The following is a 16,258-nucleotide window of genomic DNA, read 5'->3' as shown; positions in this document are numbered from 1 at the left end:
TTTTCCATCCCATATAGTAGGTGCATGTAAGTAATGATTGATTAAGCAGTTAAAGCTATAAGAGATAACTAATACTAACTATACCCTGCGGTTTAATCTACGTAATTAAGTATCCTATATCTTAAATTACTGCAAAACCTATTCGTGTACCAAAACTAAAACTACCGAACCAATTTGAATTTAGCGTGAAGGAGCAACAAACATCCATCTATACGTATACATACTTGTACATCAGTACACCTTTCAGCAATTTTTCGCATTTTTAATAGTGGTAAGATTCTTTTATCTTAAACTCTTTACGGCTTTAGAACGCGCTCCCTGATACTATAAAGAGACTTCCGACTATACCGTCTTTAAAAAAAGCGTTTATGCTCGTGTACAATATAGTGTATGTATGTAGTGTATAGTTTATGTTATATATGTGTAAGTATATTTGTCATTTAGTATATGTATATATCATATAGTACTAGTACCGCATTCGTGTATTCTGACACTTCCCTAAAGTTGACTGGAAAAGAATGTTTTAGCATTAAGTCCGCTTTATATACATACATGTACTAATGAATAAATAAATAAATAAGAATAAAAAAATATTACTTTGGAATTCTTATAAAGTCCTTATTGCCGTTCGTCGCGGCGCGTCATTTCAATTTTCCAAACCACGAACTATAAAAAGATAAATCAACAAGGCTTGTTTATACTAAAAGTGTTATTTAAAGGTAACAACACAGTGAACAACCTATAAACACTGCGATGTATAAATTTCAGATTTACATCCAATATTTCAACGGGGATATCGTGAAATTCACAGATCATGGCTGCAGTTTCTCCAATTTATGTTGGTAGGTTTTGTAACTACATAAAATATACTTACTAAATATTTTAATGTTCATCATCATCATCTCAGCCATTATTTCTCCACTACTAAGCATAAGCCTCCCCTACAGACTGTCATAAGGAACAATCCTGAGCCAACCTGCATCCACTGACTCCCTGCAATGCATTTGAGGTCGTTACTCCATATAGTAGGGGATCATTTTATACTACGTCTGTCCATATAGATTCGCCATCAAGAACCTTTCTTCCTCGATTGTAGGTTCTTCGAGCTATCTAATCATCCCATTGCTACTTCATCTTGCTTTTCTTTCGGGCTATGACAGTTACTTTAGTTCTTTGAGATTTTAAGCCTTTTATATCTTATCGTTTTAGATTAGGATTATAATTATAATCCTAAACAAATTTCACAATGAGTGGTTAAGTCATTAAGGCAATACGAAGTAACAAATAAAACAAACTTACTTTTGCTTTTATAATATTAGTAAGTAATACATATCATACGTCAGGATCAAGAAATTGTAAAAATATAAAGTTAAAAGTTCCACGTTAACTTTTTATTTTCTCATTAAACAGTTTCCCTAAAAGAGCGCTCCCCGGTGCATTATATTTCTGACAGAAAGGTTGCTTCTCCATTTCTTTAATCCACGCAACTGTTTTCGGGTACCTAAAATAATATAAGATAATATATTTAAAAAATATAATCTTTTTCTTTTTCTTTACATATAATAAAATCGTAACAAACTCAAAACTGTAAAATTGTACATTAAATATTATTAGAAAAAATAGTTTATGGGTACAAAAGTATTCTAAATTATGATATCTCTGTTTATCCTGGTCCGGACCACGCCGTCCACGCTTAACGACGGCGTCGCATGAGTAACGCTTGACAGTTGTTGCAATATCAATTACGTTGCAATAACAAATATATTATATGCATTTGCCCGCGGCTCCGCTCGCTCCTAAACAAACTTTCATTCCCTATTTCACCCTTTTAGGAATAAATTCCTTTATACCAAGAAACACAAATTTAAAAATTCACGATAAAATTAAAGATAGAACATTTTCTAAACTAACGAAATTACATAAAATTTCAATCCCCGTTTTACTCCGTTAGGTGTCAAATAAGCAGTTTCGGCTGTGCGTCTGTGTATGTGTATCTGTCAGACAACCAGTCACAAAGTCCTCTTTTATATACAATATGAAGAAAATGTCATTTATAAAAAAAAACAACTACGTCTTAATCATGACTATAAGCATAAAAAAAAATATTAAATATAAGTTACAGAAATGGGATTAAATTTAAGATTTAAATTTTAAAGTAAAACATGTCGTATGTACATTTAGATGTGTTGCAGTTTGCCTATCAAGTGTTTTTGTAAAATCTTCATGTCAAAATAATATTCTTATTGTTTCTCTTCTATTTTTAATGTTCTATTTTATATCCCGTTTCCTCACAATATCTATATCACACCTGTTAGTTACTTCCTATATTAGACGCTTCTATCAGCTATGCGTTACTGAAGACAACCAAAGCGCGCGTTTCACTTGCACGGATCAAATTAATTTATTACAAAGGTATAATTTTATGCATTATTTAAATAAATTAGATAATAATATACACTGACATACATTTATGTTACAATTAAGGAATGCTCATTTAAATAAAAATAAAATGATTATGAATAAAATACGAAATAATGAATTCTTATTTTTAATTAACGAACCAAAATATATGCAATTATCTGATACAGTTATGCATATATTTTCACTTTTAATCATCTCTAATTGATACATTTATAATTCTATATTTCCAAAATTACAAGCAAATTAAAAATAGAGCAGCTTATATTTGGCCTAGTCATATCTATGTATTATTATATTAATGGTACCAAATTTAAATCTAAAACAAATATTTGAATATTTGTTTTAGATTTAAATTGCTTATAAATGCTTATAAATTTATATATAGTCAACTTTTATATTCCGAATTCGAAATACATGAAAAATGTCTCGCGCATTTAATAGTTCGTAAACAACTTAATAATAGTACAATACAAACATAATATTAAATTTGTAAAACTATATAAATAATTACGTATGTACCTATTATTACTTTTCACAAGAAGCGGTATCTAAAACTCCTAACGTTTATAATTTAATCCCTAAACTAAAGTATCAAACATCACACTTATTGATAAATAATTGATAAGTAGTTGAACTCTCTACCCTAAAAGTTAAGGTTGTCATCGTAGATGTGCAAAGAAAATTTAAGATAGGGACTTACTTTTTACTGTCGTGAGGGTGAACGTACAGGAGTGATGTCACTGTAGATATGGCGGCAATATCAGCGATAGTCATATGATCACCGGCCAAGAACTTACTACGGGACAGAAACTCCTCTAGGAAACCATACGCTTCTTCAATATCATCGTAAAGTCTTTGTGGCACTATCTTCATTCCTTCTATCAAAACGTAATACTGAAATCACAAGTAAAAGTAATAATTTTTTGCCAAATTATTTTTTGCTTTACCTTATCTTTTTTTTACTTTCTTATAGGACGAATATTAATTATTTTTTAAGCGATTTTATAAATTAAAAAGAATGTTATTAACATTAAAAAATAACAATCGAATTTTAAACTTTTTTTTATTTGGAGACTGTAGAGATTAAACTTTTTATCGACAAATGTCTTTTACCATAATGCAATTTCACGATTACAATAGATTCATTTTTTTATAAACAGCAGTAATTTCTCAAGGCAGTGAAATACGGGGCAATGTATTTTATTTTACTTTGAAAGGTGACAGTGAGATTAAAGGATATGGAGGTTATACCTAATACTTTTGTTCTAAGAAATGGCAATGCATCAGTATTAACAAAAATATATTCTGTTAAGTTTATGGCGCTGTTCAAGTCTAAATGATAGCTAATCCTTGGGCAGAGGGATTGTTAGTAATGGGGAGGTTAGTCCCCATTGCTATCAATATATTCTATCTGGTCGACCTCCACGCGGTTACCCCTGGAAACCATCGTGACGAAATTAGCGATAAATTCGTCACGATGGACTAAATAATCTGCCTTTTCACTCTCCCCAATCATCCCTCACTGGTGCTCTGCTAGTGTATACAGACAGCGTACCATTTCATTATCATCCACTAAAAAAACAGCTTCTTCTTTCTATAGGTATTTCTTGAATTTTTTTTTACTTTATATGACACATATCTATTTCTATAGATATGTGTCATATAAAGATCGTAAGTTTATCCCATTGAACAACAATCGTTTAATTTCATAATAATAAGAAAGTTCTTCACACTACGAATATGATAATATTATTAAATATAGGTTACTTACCGTTATGTTACGTAATCTATGGAATAAGGTTGAATTACTGAAGAAAAGCTTTTGATTTACCATCGCCCTTTGTTTTATATCTTTTGGATACAGCGAATCATCTTTTCCATAAACATCTGTCAGATACATCAATATAGCATGGCTGTAATATTTATTATTATGTAGGTATATTTAAAATGTACATTGTACTAACATAAAAACTGACACGTTTACTAAACTTCATGTCGAATCCTCTCCAGAAATTTGTTCGCGTATTTATAAGACTTTAATGAACACTAAAATACAGTATACAGGATTATATGACTGTATTCATTATGATAAGCTAACTAACCTCAATTCATCTTCATTTATCAATTCTTACTGGATACTAGTATATATCGTATCGTCGTAAACCAATAGGTAATGAAGGCATGTTACCATTCCATTCTCAGTCATTAGAAGAAACTTTAGTTTGATTCACACTTGTGTATTCATTGACTATATAAGTACTAGAAATATGTATTAACTATAATTAAAGTTACCTGCAACATACCTGTCACTTATAATGAGGTCGCCATCTTCTAATACCGGTACGGTATGAAGCGGGTTCATCTAGAATTGAAATAAGAATTTATGTGTATAGCTAATAAATATATTCGCGTGTTAATCAAGTTAGAATACAATATCACTTCCCTTTATTCCCAGGATACATACCAATATATATAATACTAGTTATTACACGCGACTTCGCTCGCGATATCAGTATATTATATTGATTACCCAGGAAAATTACCTTGTCTTTCTCCATTTCAAATACTACGTGTATAACCAATTTCGTGAAAATTAGTTGAAAGTTTATGCTATAAAAAAATTAGCAAAGAAACAGATTCACTAATTAATAAATATGTGTAATAATCGAGGCTTTCAATTCGGTTGTATTGTTTTTTAATATATTACATCAAAATTTCGTAATAAACCAATTCTAAATATTCTTTTTTTATTTGTAAAGCCATTTTTTAAGTTTGGGTCCATAGAAATTTCATCAAAATAGGTTCTATAGTTACGATTGAAGTCAATTTTATTTGTGGAACAAAATTTACTTGTTTTACACACCAGATCACCGATGCAAGACAATTAAAATCCGAAATGAAAGACTATAATAATCTACCTGACCAGAATGGGAACTGAAAGGTAAACTTAATACTATCCTAATAATAATATAGAGAGAACCTACTACGTAGGCTCATCCGTCAATTTACAATGTACAAATAGACCCAAAAAGTAATCCACAATTTTTCGAAATACTTTAAAACCATTACCTTCAAATATTGCGGTGTTTTATGTTCTTGCTCTATAAGATTTACATCTATCATTTCAGCTGTAATGCCGTGCACTTCACAGGCCATCATAACAGAGCGTGCCGGTGGACTCAAATCCATTTTGTATATTTTTATCGGCATCTAAAAAAAATTTAATTATAAAAAAATCATTAATACTATCAAAAGGTAAAATTTAAAACAGATTTGTTAATTGGGATATTTAGTGGACACATATTTATGACCTCTGTGTCTCAATGGTAAAAAAAAGGTGCATTGATTAAAGGTTTAATCAGGTTCAATCGATCGATGCAATTTAGTGAACCTTTCTAAATATTCTCCACTAGTTAAAACTTTAAAATAAAAAAAAAATACTATATTATATTAAAAATATCATATAGTTTTTTTGTCATAAGAAAAAAGTAAGTGCATTATGTACCAATGCACATTCTTATCCCATAAAAGATTTATACTGTTAGACCTTTGAATACAGGAAAAGACAAAAATAAAACTTTCCGTATGGTAACGGGATAATAATTCAATGCGTTACTGTTTCTTTTCATCCCCAGGAGTATCCCAAAATAGGCGTATTTAAAGAGTGGAAATTTGAGCGAAGCTTTCTGCTGCACGTAAATTTCAGACCCCCCCCCACACTATAAATAATCATAAATAACTTTATAATAATTGAAACATGATTTTTATATTTTAATATTTGTTTTTATACAACTTAGAATGGCAAACAAGCTGACGGCCCAACTGATGGAAAGTGGTAACCGTCGCCTATAGACATGAGCAATACCATGGACATAACAGAGTATACTGTTTCGCCCATGATACCCCCCATGCGTTGCCATTCCTGAGGACTCATGTGTTATTCCTCTGTACCCAGTAAATTCACGCCATATCCCACCCTTCAAACCGAAACACAGCTATGCAAACACAACTGCTTCACGGTTGAAACACGAATGGGACAGAGATCTATCTTATCTTATAAATATAATAAAATTGTAAGTAGACGATATCTGTACATAAAAGGTGTTTAAGAAAAATTTATATGAAAGATCTTAATGCAAGCAATAGAAACCACAACAATCATTTTTCTAAGCTTTGTCTGTCTGTTTGTAAGTTTATTTTGGCAGCACATAAAAATATTGCACCTATTGGACACGGTTTTCATAATTGTGCCCTTGAAAGTTCAAATTAAAATTTGTTATTATTTTATCCTGATACGCTATCTAGAAGTGTTCTAATTTCATTGGTTTTTCTACTCCTGAAGTTCACGCATATAAAGTAGCGGTCAAAAAGCTAGCCTAAAAACCAATAATCTCGAGGATGTCGTAAAAGATGACTAGGAACCAAGCACAGTACATTAGTGAACTATGACTTAGTTAAAAATAAGTAATTGCATGATTATTATGAAAAACAGATAATACTATAATAGTATACACCAACTAAAGTATCTATAAAAAAATATCTAAATTACTGACTTACAAACTGGAAATAACTACTTGTAAGCAATTAGTGCTTCTGCTGACTCATATTCAAATTCAGCCGAATTGATACTAAAGATTTCTCAATTATAGTGTGTATTCGTAGTTATATTTAGTCACATGTACCTACTTATCATCGTTCACAATCTTAGCTGTTTATTATACATTGCTGAATTTACATTCATGCTTGCTCTATGGCATATAATACCCATATATAAACCGTTAAAAGAAACAGTTCCAAACCATCTTTTCACTCCTTGTAATACATATATAACGGCTTTCATCTATTTGGGAAGTCGTTCTACACCACGTTTGCTTGTAAGGACTTAACACTCAATAACATTTTTTCCACAACAATTCTCGGTTCTTCAAGCTACATATAAAAAGAGCAAATAAGGAACAGTAATTCGCATTTCCATCAATTTGTTGTCAATAATTATTTGTCTACGTGCATAAAATTGGTTCGTCGGTGGTCCCGGCATAGAATGGGCGACCCTTAACTTTCCCGTAGGTATCGTAGAGGGGACTAAGTGAACTTAATTGTCCAGGGATGAATAACAGCGTCCTTCTTTAAACATCACCATAACTTAACTGCGGTTACCTACCCTCTTGCCAAGCATGGTAACTGGGCAAATCTTCCGCTTATGGGGGAGGCCTATGTTCAGCAGCGCACAATTAACGGTTGATATGGTATGATATGGTACATAAAATTATGTAGATAAATTACATACATAATATTCATAATTACCCAAACTCTAATGTTGTTAATAAGTTAGAAGCCTTCGATAAACGAATGAATAATAGACAGTTTTACCCTTCCAAGTTATTAAAATTCTACAATATGTGATTTAATGCCATATCATCATATCAGCATTTAGCTGCCCACTACGGAACATAAGCCTCCCCCTTGGGGGTTTTGCCAGTAGTTGCCATGCTTGGCAGACGGATTGGCAACCACAGTTAAGCTTTGTAGATGTTTAATGAGAGACGGTGCTGCCCATCCCTCCCCTTAAAGATGCTTAAATCTATACTTTGATAATCGAGGAAATTATTTAAGATTACAGTGTCTACGGTTGTAAAACTTACCTTTATATGGGATTAATAATTTAGAATCAAAACCACAAAAGCACAGAACACCTTTTTCAATGAGTGACAAGAGCCAACTGAGATGATAGTGACTGTTTTGAAACGTTATTACTTTTTGACCTTGTTGTGAGCTATTATCTAACAAAGATAAATACATACTTGAAGTAATGATAACTTATAAATACAAATAATGTCAACAGGGTAACGAACCGTGATCAGTTAAAATTGGACTCCAGAAATAAATGACACTATAATTTGTTTATAATTCCAATTAATTATTTATGAATAATTTAATAATACTGAAAAAGACACAAGATTCTTGGAATAACAATAAAATATATTCAAACAAATGGTAACATATTAAAAAAAACTGATCTCGTGCAATTTCAACATTTCATCTTTGAATAAACAAAAAAAATTGTCGACATACCTAATTCCAAAGTTGAGATTTTAAAGAGCACTTTTTGATTTGGTTAACCTACTCGGTTTCCTCCTTAAAATATCAATTATTGTAACAAAAACACCTGATTTAAACACTTGTTAATAAATATTAACCGATCAAAAACTATTGAGATTTATATAAGATACTATAAATATACCATAGATATCACAAAATTACGTATAAGTACAACTTTATTTGTATTTATAATAACCTAAGAGATTCACATAATGTTACATATATATGTATGCAGATATAGTTGACCTATATTAATTTAACCTATGTTTAGTTAGGTAATTCTGCAATGCAACGTAATATTCCCTACGAACTCCTAGGACGTTTGCATATAGCATTGTATTAGACAGTGTTATAAACTTTGATAGCTTCGCTAGCTCGCACGCAGGCACAATGCTTAAAGTTGGGCGTAGTGACTAGCGACGCAATCTCGAAAACACGACAAACAGTCTCAAATAATACCTTCTGCCCTCTGAAATTGTCTTTGTTGAAAGTAGTTCGCGTGAAATATAATTATATGAACATGTACCTAATACTAACCTGCAGAGAAAAAAATATGGCAAAGTTCCTACATCGTTAACTTTCATACTCACAGTTTTTACAGCATCAACGAAGATTACTCTAAATCTCTCTCTCTCAGTCTTTGCTTGCCCACAACAAAATATCCATTACATTACTTCTCCAGCTTCAGCCACTTAACCTAGTTTTTACTGCTACATGCACAATATCATATCTTCATCAATTATCTTTTTGTACCTCTTTTATGATTTTTTACCCCCACTCCAAAACCTTACAGTCCTATTGTCTAATTAAAAACATATCCAAACATCATGAAGAGTATCTTCAGCAATAAATTATTTAAGATTTATTTATTTATTTATTTATTTATTTAGGTTTACCAACAATTGTTTCCACAAAATAATGTAAATATATATACAATTATGGAGCTTAGAACTAAGTGTAACAATTTTTTATAGGCAAACACAGCATATATTAATAAATGTATAACAATAAGTACAGAGAAATATATATAGCTTACAACTATTATTAAATACTTAACAACTAACAACTAAAGCCACCATATCCATAAGCAGATCCAGCAGCACGACTCATTTTATATATTTATAGATATTTCGTACAAAAACAATTGGAGTATCAAAATTAATATCGACCTGGTCACTGCAGCTATTTATAATCTTACAGAACCTTACCATTGGAGAATTACTACCCAGAACAGTTCTTCTAAATGGAGGTATTAGCGGAGTTATAGGTCCACGAGGTAATCTAGAAGGGACTCGCAATTTTACAAGGCTTAATAACTGAGGACAATGTAATTTATATGTTATAAGTTTATACATAAATATGGCGTCAGAGACTTTCCTGCGTTTTTCTAATAAGATCATTCTAAAGTACTGCAGCCTGGCCTTGTAGGATTTAATTTTTTTGGCAATGCCAGTGGAAAATGCCAAGTGCCATAGGAATCGCTTCTGGATACGTTCGATACGCAATATATGTGTAGCAAAATGTGGGCGCCAAACCACGCTGCAATACTCCAAGACACTCCGCACCAGGCTATTATAAAGTATAATTTTAATGTTACTATTATGAAATACTTTACAGGTTTTTATAACAAAACCAAGCATCCTTGAAGCTTTATTAATAATGTTATTTAGGTGAGGAACAAACGTTAATTGTTGGTCGTATAATACACCTAGATCACGCATACTTCTACTCTCTTCAAATATTTCATTTTTGATTCGGTATTGTGAATATATTAAATTATGCTTTCTACTAAATTTTATTATACGACATTTTTTAGGGTTCAAATTCATGTTATTGATATCACACCAACTAATAAGCCTATCAAGATCACTTTGTAGGAGCGTAACATCGTTATAGGATTTAATAATTCTAGCAAATTTTAAGTCGTCTGCGTACATAAATATTGTGAGAAAAGAAAACACTCAAGGATATCATTTACAAAAAGATTAAAAAGAATCGGTCCCAGGTGAGATCCCTGGGGTACTCCAGATGTAATTTTACAAGATGCCGATTGAAACCCATTTACTACTACAAAGAAAGTCCTTTCCATTAAATATGAAGCCATCAATCTAATAAAGATCCTCCATAGGCGCGCAGTTTATAAATAATAATTTTGTGAGACACCTTATCGAAAGCTTTGCAAAAGTCTGTGTATATAACATCAATCTGCTCTCCAGCATCAATTGCTCCTATTAGAAAGTGAACGATGCCAAGTTTGTACTTGTAGACCGCGAACCAGTAAAACCATGTTGACAATTACTCAGATATAAGGCAAGATGATTCTGCAGATGAGTGCAAATAATTGATTCGAAAATTTTACTAAACCAAGATAGAATGGAAATTGGCCGATAGTTGCCTACCGCGTCATCCTCTCCCGATTTATGTATTGGAACTACTTTTGCCATCTTCCATTTTGTAGGGAAAACTCCTGTAGTAAGATATTTACTATAAATCAACATAAGTGGGTACACTAACTCGCGTGCGCATTCTTTGATAAATAAGGGTGGTATTTCATCTGGTCCCATTCCCTTGTTGCAGTCAATGTTCAATAACTTTTTAAGTAAGATATCATATTCAATGGTTGGAAGTATCATGCATTGACTATTGGTTTCTAAATTGTACAAGAAGCTGGAATTATGTTTGTGTTCATTTATATCATCTAAATCATACACGGAGGAGAAATAAGAAGCGAACAACTCGCATATTTGCCCTGGATCAGATGTAGTATAAGAACCATCCGTCATATTGGCTGGATATATACTGGATCCGCCACGCTTAGCCTTAACATAAGTCCAAAATAATTTTGGATTACTGGTTAGATTACTCTCTATATTCTGTGTGTAATTACGATAACAATATTTAATTAATTTTTCGCTTCGTTTTGCCACAATTTTTAACTCTATCGCGTCTAAAAGATTTTTATATTTATTATAACGTTCTCTCAATTTGTTTTTTTCTTTTAACATTTTTATCAGATTACGGTTAAACCATGGTGGAAACCTATTATTCTTATATTTGCGTAAAGGTACACAATTTGTTATAGTTGAATTTAAAATCTCATAAAATACATCAACCATTTCATTTACAGTATCCTCAACTCCAAACAGTTCATCCCAATTTATTGATTTTAACTGTTCCCGATTATGTCATAGTTAGCCTTGTAATAATTTAGTCTCTTTGCATCGGTATTATATGGCAGTTTAAAATCACCACCCATTACAACATTAATATCAAGAGGAGGGTGAAGCTGATCAACAACACATAGAATTATTTTGTTGTTGATTAGATTAATTTGTTATAAAACACTAGTACTTTCATTAACCGTAAAAGTTTGAAGGGTTGAGAAAACGAGATCAAGGGTACGACCAGCAGGGTTAGTAACATAATTGTGCTGCTGTAATAAATTTACACATGTAAAATCTATCAAAATTTCACTTGTGCTGGATCCATTATTTTGAGTGGTATCATGAGTAGAGAATACGGTCCTCCAGTCAATGTTACCCATATTAAAGTCTCCCACGACACATATTTCTGAATTAGTAATCTGTTCAAAAGTAGCATTACAATTATTAACAAATAACTCCATAGCAGACCTGCTGACTGGAGGAGGAAGGTATACAGCACATGATATATATTGAATAAAATAGAAATATTTTTTATACAAATAGTAAAAAACACAAGTGGCACCCGTTCACAAATATGACGAATTTGCGCTCAATCATGTTTTAGGGAGCTCAACGATATGGCCCACTATGCCGCTTTATGATGGTGACGATTACTTAATAGGCATATATTGTGTGCTGAATTAATATAAAATTCTATTGAAAAGGTATTCACATTCAAGTACTACTAAATATATACTAATAATAATATAAGTTGGGCCTTACGTTCAACACAAAAAAGTCTATTAATATAGCTCTGATCACCGCACCTGAAATTACAGTCGTGAGGTCTCTATATACATAAATACTTCAATCAAACTGTACGGATAACTGTGTAAATAAATCTCCCTATCTTTCCTTTATATTTACATAAATAAGGTTTATATTCTTTTTTTCCAGAATTTCTAACCTGTTTGATCTAACTTAAACCCATACAAATTTATTCCGTTATACTTAAGGGTATAACTTAAGGGTATAACGTATCCTATTTACTGAAGACGAGGCCAACATAAAACTTGTGCGGGGTTAATAGTAAACACCGTAGAAAGATCGGGGTCTTGCAGTCGCCGATATAAATTTTATAATGGAAATGGCATATTCATAATATTGTACAGATTTTTTTTGTTGTATCCTTAAATCAATGTTTATTTGACAAAAAAGAGACTTTAATGAAATGTTAACAATCTAGCTGTATACTATTTGTTCGTCTAGGGCAGGTCTGTACAAACTAGCTAAGATTTAGGGCCAATAACAATGACTAAATTCATTGGGGGGCTGCAAAATATTTGTAAAAACAAAATACTCTAGTAGGCTCGAAAATAGTGACAAAATTTTTTATATTGTATAATCATAATACGAATTTGGAAAATTTGTGTTGGAATTTAGATTCACTGACTACAGTCAGGAAAGTCCAACTATGGTATCACCTCTGCTTCAAATGATAAAATATTACATTGTCATTGTTTGAAGTTACCACAGCTTTTCTCGCGTATATCAGTGTATAGAGTATACTGTACATATAATATAAATAATATTGCAAATATAATGTAAATATAAAACAACCAAACAGCTTTACAAACCTTCATATTCATAATATTAGTAGGTAGGAGAAATGAAACACATCCAGCACAAAAGTATCGGTGGCAGTTCGTGTTGTTAGCAAACTTCCCAAGACAAATAGAATATAAAGCAGAAGCTCGCGTGTGCGCAGCTTATCAATCATCCGAAATGATGTGTTCGCACTGCCCCTAAAGTATTCAAATAATTTACTGGATGAGTTCTTTCGTATTCGTTTATTCTTTACGTTCTCATTCGAAGTTAAGTAATCGCTATAGATTCTACCATTAGATTTTCATAGACACTGAAATACTTTTAGGCGAATTTAAACCTAAATTCAATGTATTTTTGTGCATATTACATGATATTAACAAAAATCTTAAACCATTGTTTATAATTATATTTGTATACGATAAGTTCTATTCCCATGTTAGTTTCATGCCTATAACGGGCCCACATCGCTTCAAATCGAACTATGCAACAAGTTTATTGAATTCAAAAATTTTTTACTGTAAAAAAGGTCTTTTATGTCACCTATCAATGTATTCAACAACAGAATATTATAAATAGTTATATAATCTACGATTCCAAATATAAATAAATTTCGCTACAAAACCTGAACGGCTATTGGCTTCAAATATACATAAATTATAAATTTTTATGTCATGTCATTTTTGTTGTAAATATATGTTTTTTTTTGTCGTAGGCCTGTTTTGCGACCGATATTCTAGTTCTACTATCCAATGTGCACCTAGCGTCCTCTCTGATTATACTTCCTAAATACCTAAAGTTCTTAACATTTTGAATAGGCATGTTATTTACCTTTATTTAACTTTGAGTTTGCAGTTTAATTGGCTTTTTAGAAGTACTGAGTATTTTGGTTTTATTTGTGTTAATTTTGAGTGACATTTCCTTAAAAATTGTATCCATAAAATTTTATAATATTTCTAAACTTTTACGTATTTCTGCTATTACTGCTATATCATTGGCGAATCTAATAAATTTAATTACTTACTCATTGAACTGGACACCTTTATCTGTATGTTCTGAAAATTTTCTTATAGCTGTCTCTATAAATATAACTGATGGTTTATTAGATACAAATCTTTAAATGTGCCTTTAAAGAAACAGTTTACCTGAACAGTATATTGTCTTAGATTATCTAATACATGTTTTCATTAAAATTCAAAGTGCTATTAAGAAACTTTTTTGTCCAGGCATGGTCCCCTAGCCGATGGAGAGCACCTAGCAATCATCGCTATAGTAGGTAGGTAGGTACATAGGTGACGGTTACCATTTTCCATCAGGTGGGCCGTCAGCTTGTTTGCCATTCTAAGTTGTATAAAAAAAAATCGCAAACACTGCTTAATAGTTAATTCAGCCTTGTTTACCTATATTTAACTTTTGGTTGACGCAGAGTCGCAGAGGTAAGCTTACAAATTTTATAAACAATTTCTTTTATTTTTTCACCCATAAACAGGACAGGTTAAAGTCGTTTTATATACAAAACAAGCCATTTTTTAATATTGCAAATAATGAAATTAAAAATTCCCAGCTCAAATAATTTTCAGTCTTAGATTATATATATCTAGTATCTCAATACAAATGCTTTGCTAAAACAGGTGAATTTTTTATTACATACTGCGTGAATAGGGTTATCATAATGGTAAATCTTAGTATATTTGTATATTCTGGTATAACAATTCACGCAACAAGAATAAACAAGTACTTTTTCACCGCAAATAATAAACATGAAAATTCCGCCAAAAAACAAACTATTTTAAAAAACCAATACCAGTATCATATAAAGATTCCAATCCCATACATCCAAATTTGTTTAGGCATTTAAAAGTTATAGTGAAATAAAGAAACACAAATACACACATGACTCCTTAAAGTATAACACTTATTTTTTGGGCAATCGTAAAAATTTAACTGTTTTTTGGCAAAGGAGTCGTATTTGTCTGAAGCCAAATTTTAAGATGCTATGTGTATGAGAAAAAATATATACATAAAGTCTTATGATGGTATAAGATTAGAATTTAATTGTTGTAATTATAGCAATTTCTGAGAGAGCACACAAAGATATAATTAAACAACAATTTCACTTGCATTCCTGTTTTGTTCAATACAAACAGATATATCTTTATATTTTATTTCCTCACAGAATTGATATAAAAAAACTTGCACGACAATAGATGTTTATATAAAAAACTTAAGTAAGTAGTAAATATATACAATAATGAAATATATAAAACTTTCATGACAGAAAAAATGTCCATTATACCATTTTTATGAAATTCATAGATTTAGGTTAGTAGGTAAACGCTTAGGTAATCGATTAATTGCTAATCGATATTTTTAGAACCTATTCTACCAGTGTCATGTATAAGAAGCGGGTAACTCTAATTATTATTTTTCTAGAAGTAATATTCAAAGTACACCACAATCATAACGCGTGATGATGTGAAAATTGCGAATTGTCACATCGCGTATTTATATGTATTCAAAGTACAGCTCTACAATTTAAAATATTTTTCAAGGTTCCCGCCATTTTTTAATTCTCTACCTACCTATGATACCGCGTGATACTTGTGTCAATTTTCGTCCATAGATTAAGAATAGTATCGCGTTTTTATCGTAACAATTACAGAGTAAGTAATCCCTAGTTATGTTATAATAACAACATTAATCAAGATAATAAATTCCTGAATTATTCAATAGAAGCAGCATCAACGGTTGCTTACTAACACTTACTTACTACACTTACTTTCCGATAAATATTAAACATTTAAAAATGAAGGATTCACCGGACATGTTATGAAAAAATTTATCAACAAGTTTATTATTTCTATTCTATTCTATGTTGAATCTCGTACATAGATTAAGAATAAAATCTAACATTCTCTTAATGCGTACGTTTTTTTTTTTCAAAAGATGATAATGGAATGGTAACCTCGCCTACGCTATCGGTATATGCT

At 31.2% G+C, this 16,258-nt stretch overlaps 1 protein-coding gene across 2 annotated transcripts; it reads right to left on the bottom strand.

Moving 5' to 3' along the window:
* Nucleotides 1–1,295: 1,295 nt before the first annotated feature.
* On the bottom strand, nucleotides 1,296–8,201 carry LOC113511557 (glutathione S-transferase 1-like). Of its 2 annotated transcripts, none has more exons than XM_052897197.1 (6): nucleotides 8,064–8,201; nucleotides 5,491–5,631; nucleotides 4,714–4,783; nucleotides 4,193–4,308; nucleotides 3,122–3,315; nucleotides 1,296–1,501 (listed from the first exon to the last, which is right to left on the bottom strand). In XM_052897197.1, exons 2-6 carry the CDS (start codon nucleotides 5,629–5,631, stop codon nucleotides 1,384–1,386), a joined length of 639 nt encoding a protein of 212 aa, XP_052753157.1. In that variant the 5' UTR covers nucleotides 8,064–8,201; the 3' UTR covers nucleotides 1,296–1,383. The 2 variants fall into 2 exon arrangements, with proteins under 2 accessions (XP_052753157.1, XP_026750985.1); XM_026895184.3 differs by having other exon boundaries at nucleotides 4,193–4,334; nucleotides 4,725–4,783.
* Nucleotides 8,202–16,258: the final 8,057 nt, after the last annotated feature.

The sequence above is a fragment of the Galleria mellonella genome, unplaced genomic scaffold (assembly GCF_026898425.1).
Source record: "Galleria mellonella isolate WM207_F2 unplaced genomic scaffold, CSIRO_AGI_GalMel_v1 utg117, whole genome shotgun sequence".
NCBI lineage: Eukaryota > Metazoa > Arthropoda > Insecta > Lepidoptera > Pyralidae > Galleria > Galleria mellonella.
The sequence above is the reverse complement of the archived record's forward strand: the minus strand, read 5'-3'. Positions and strand labels throughout refer to the sequence as shown.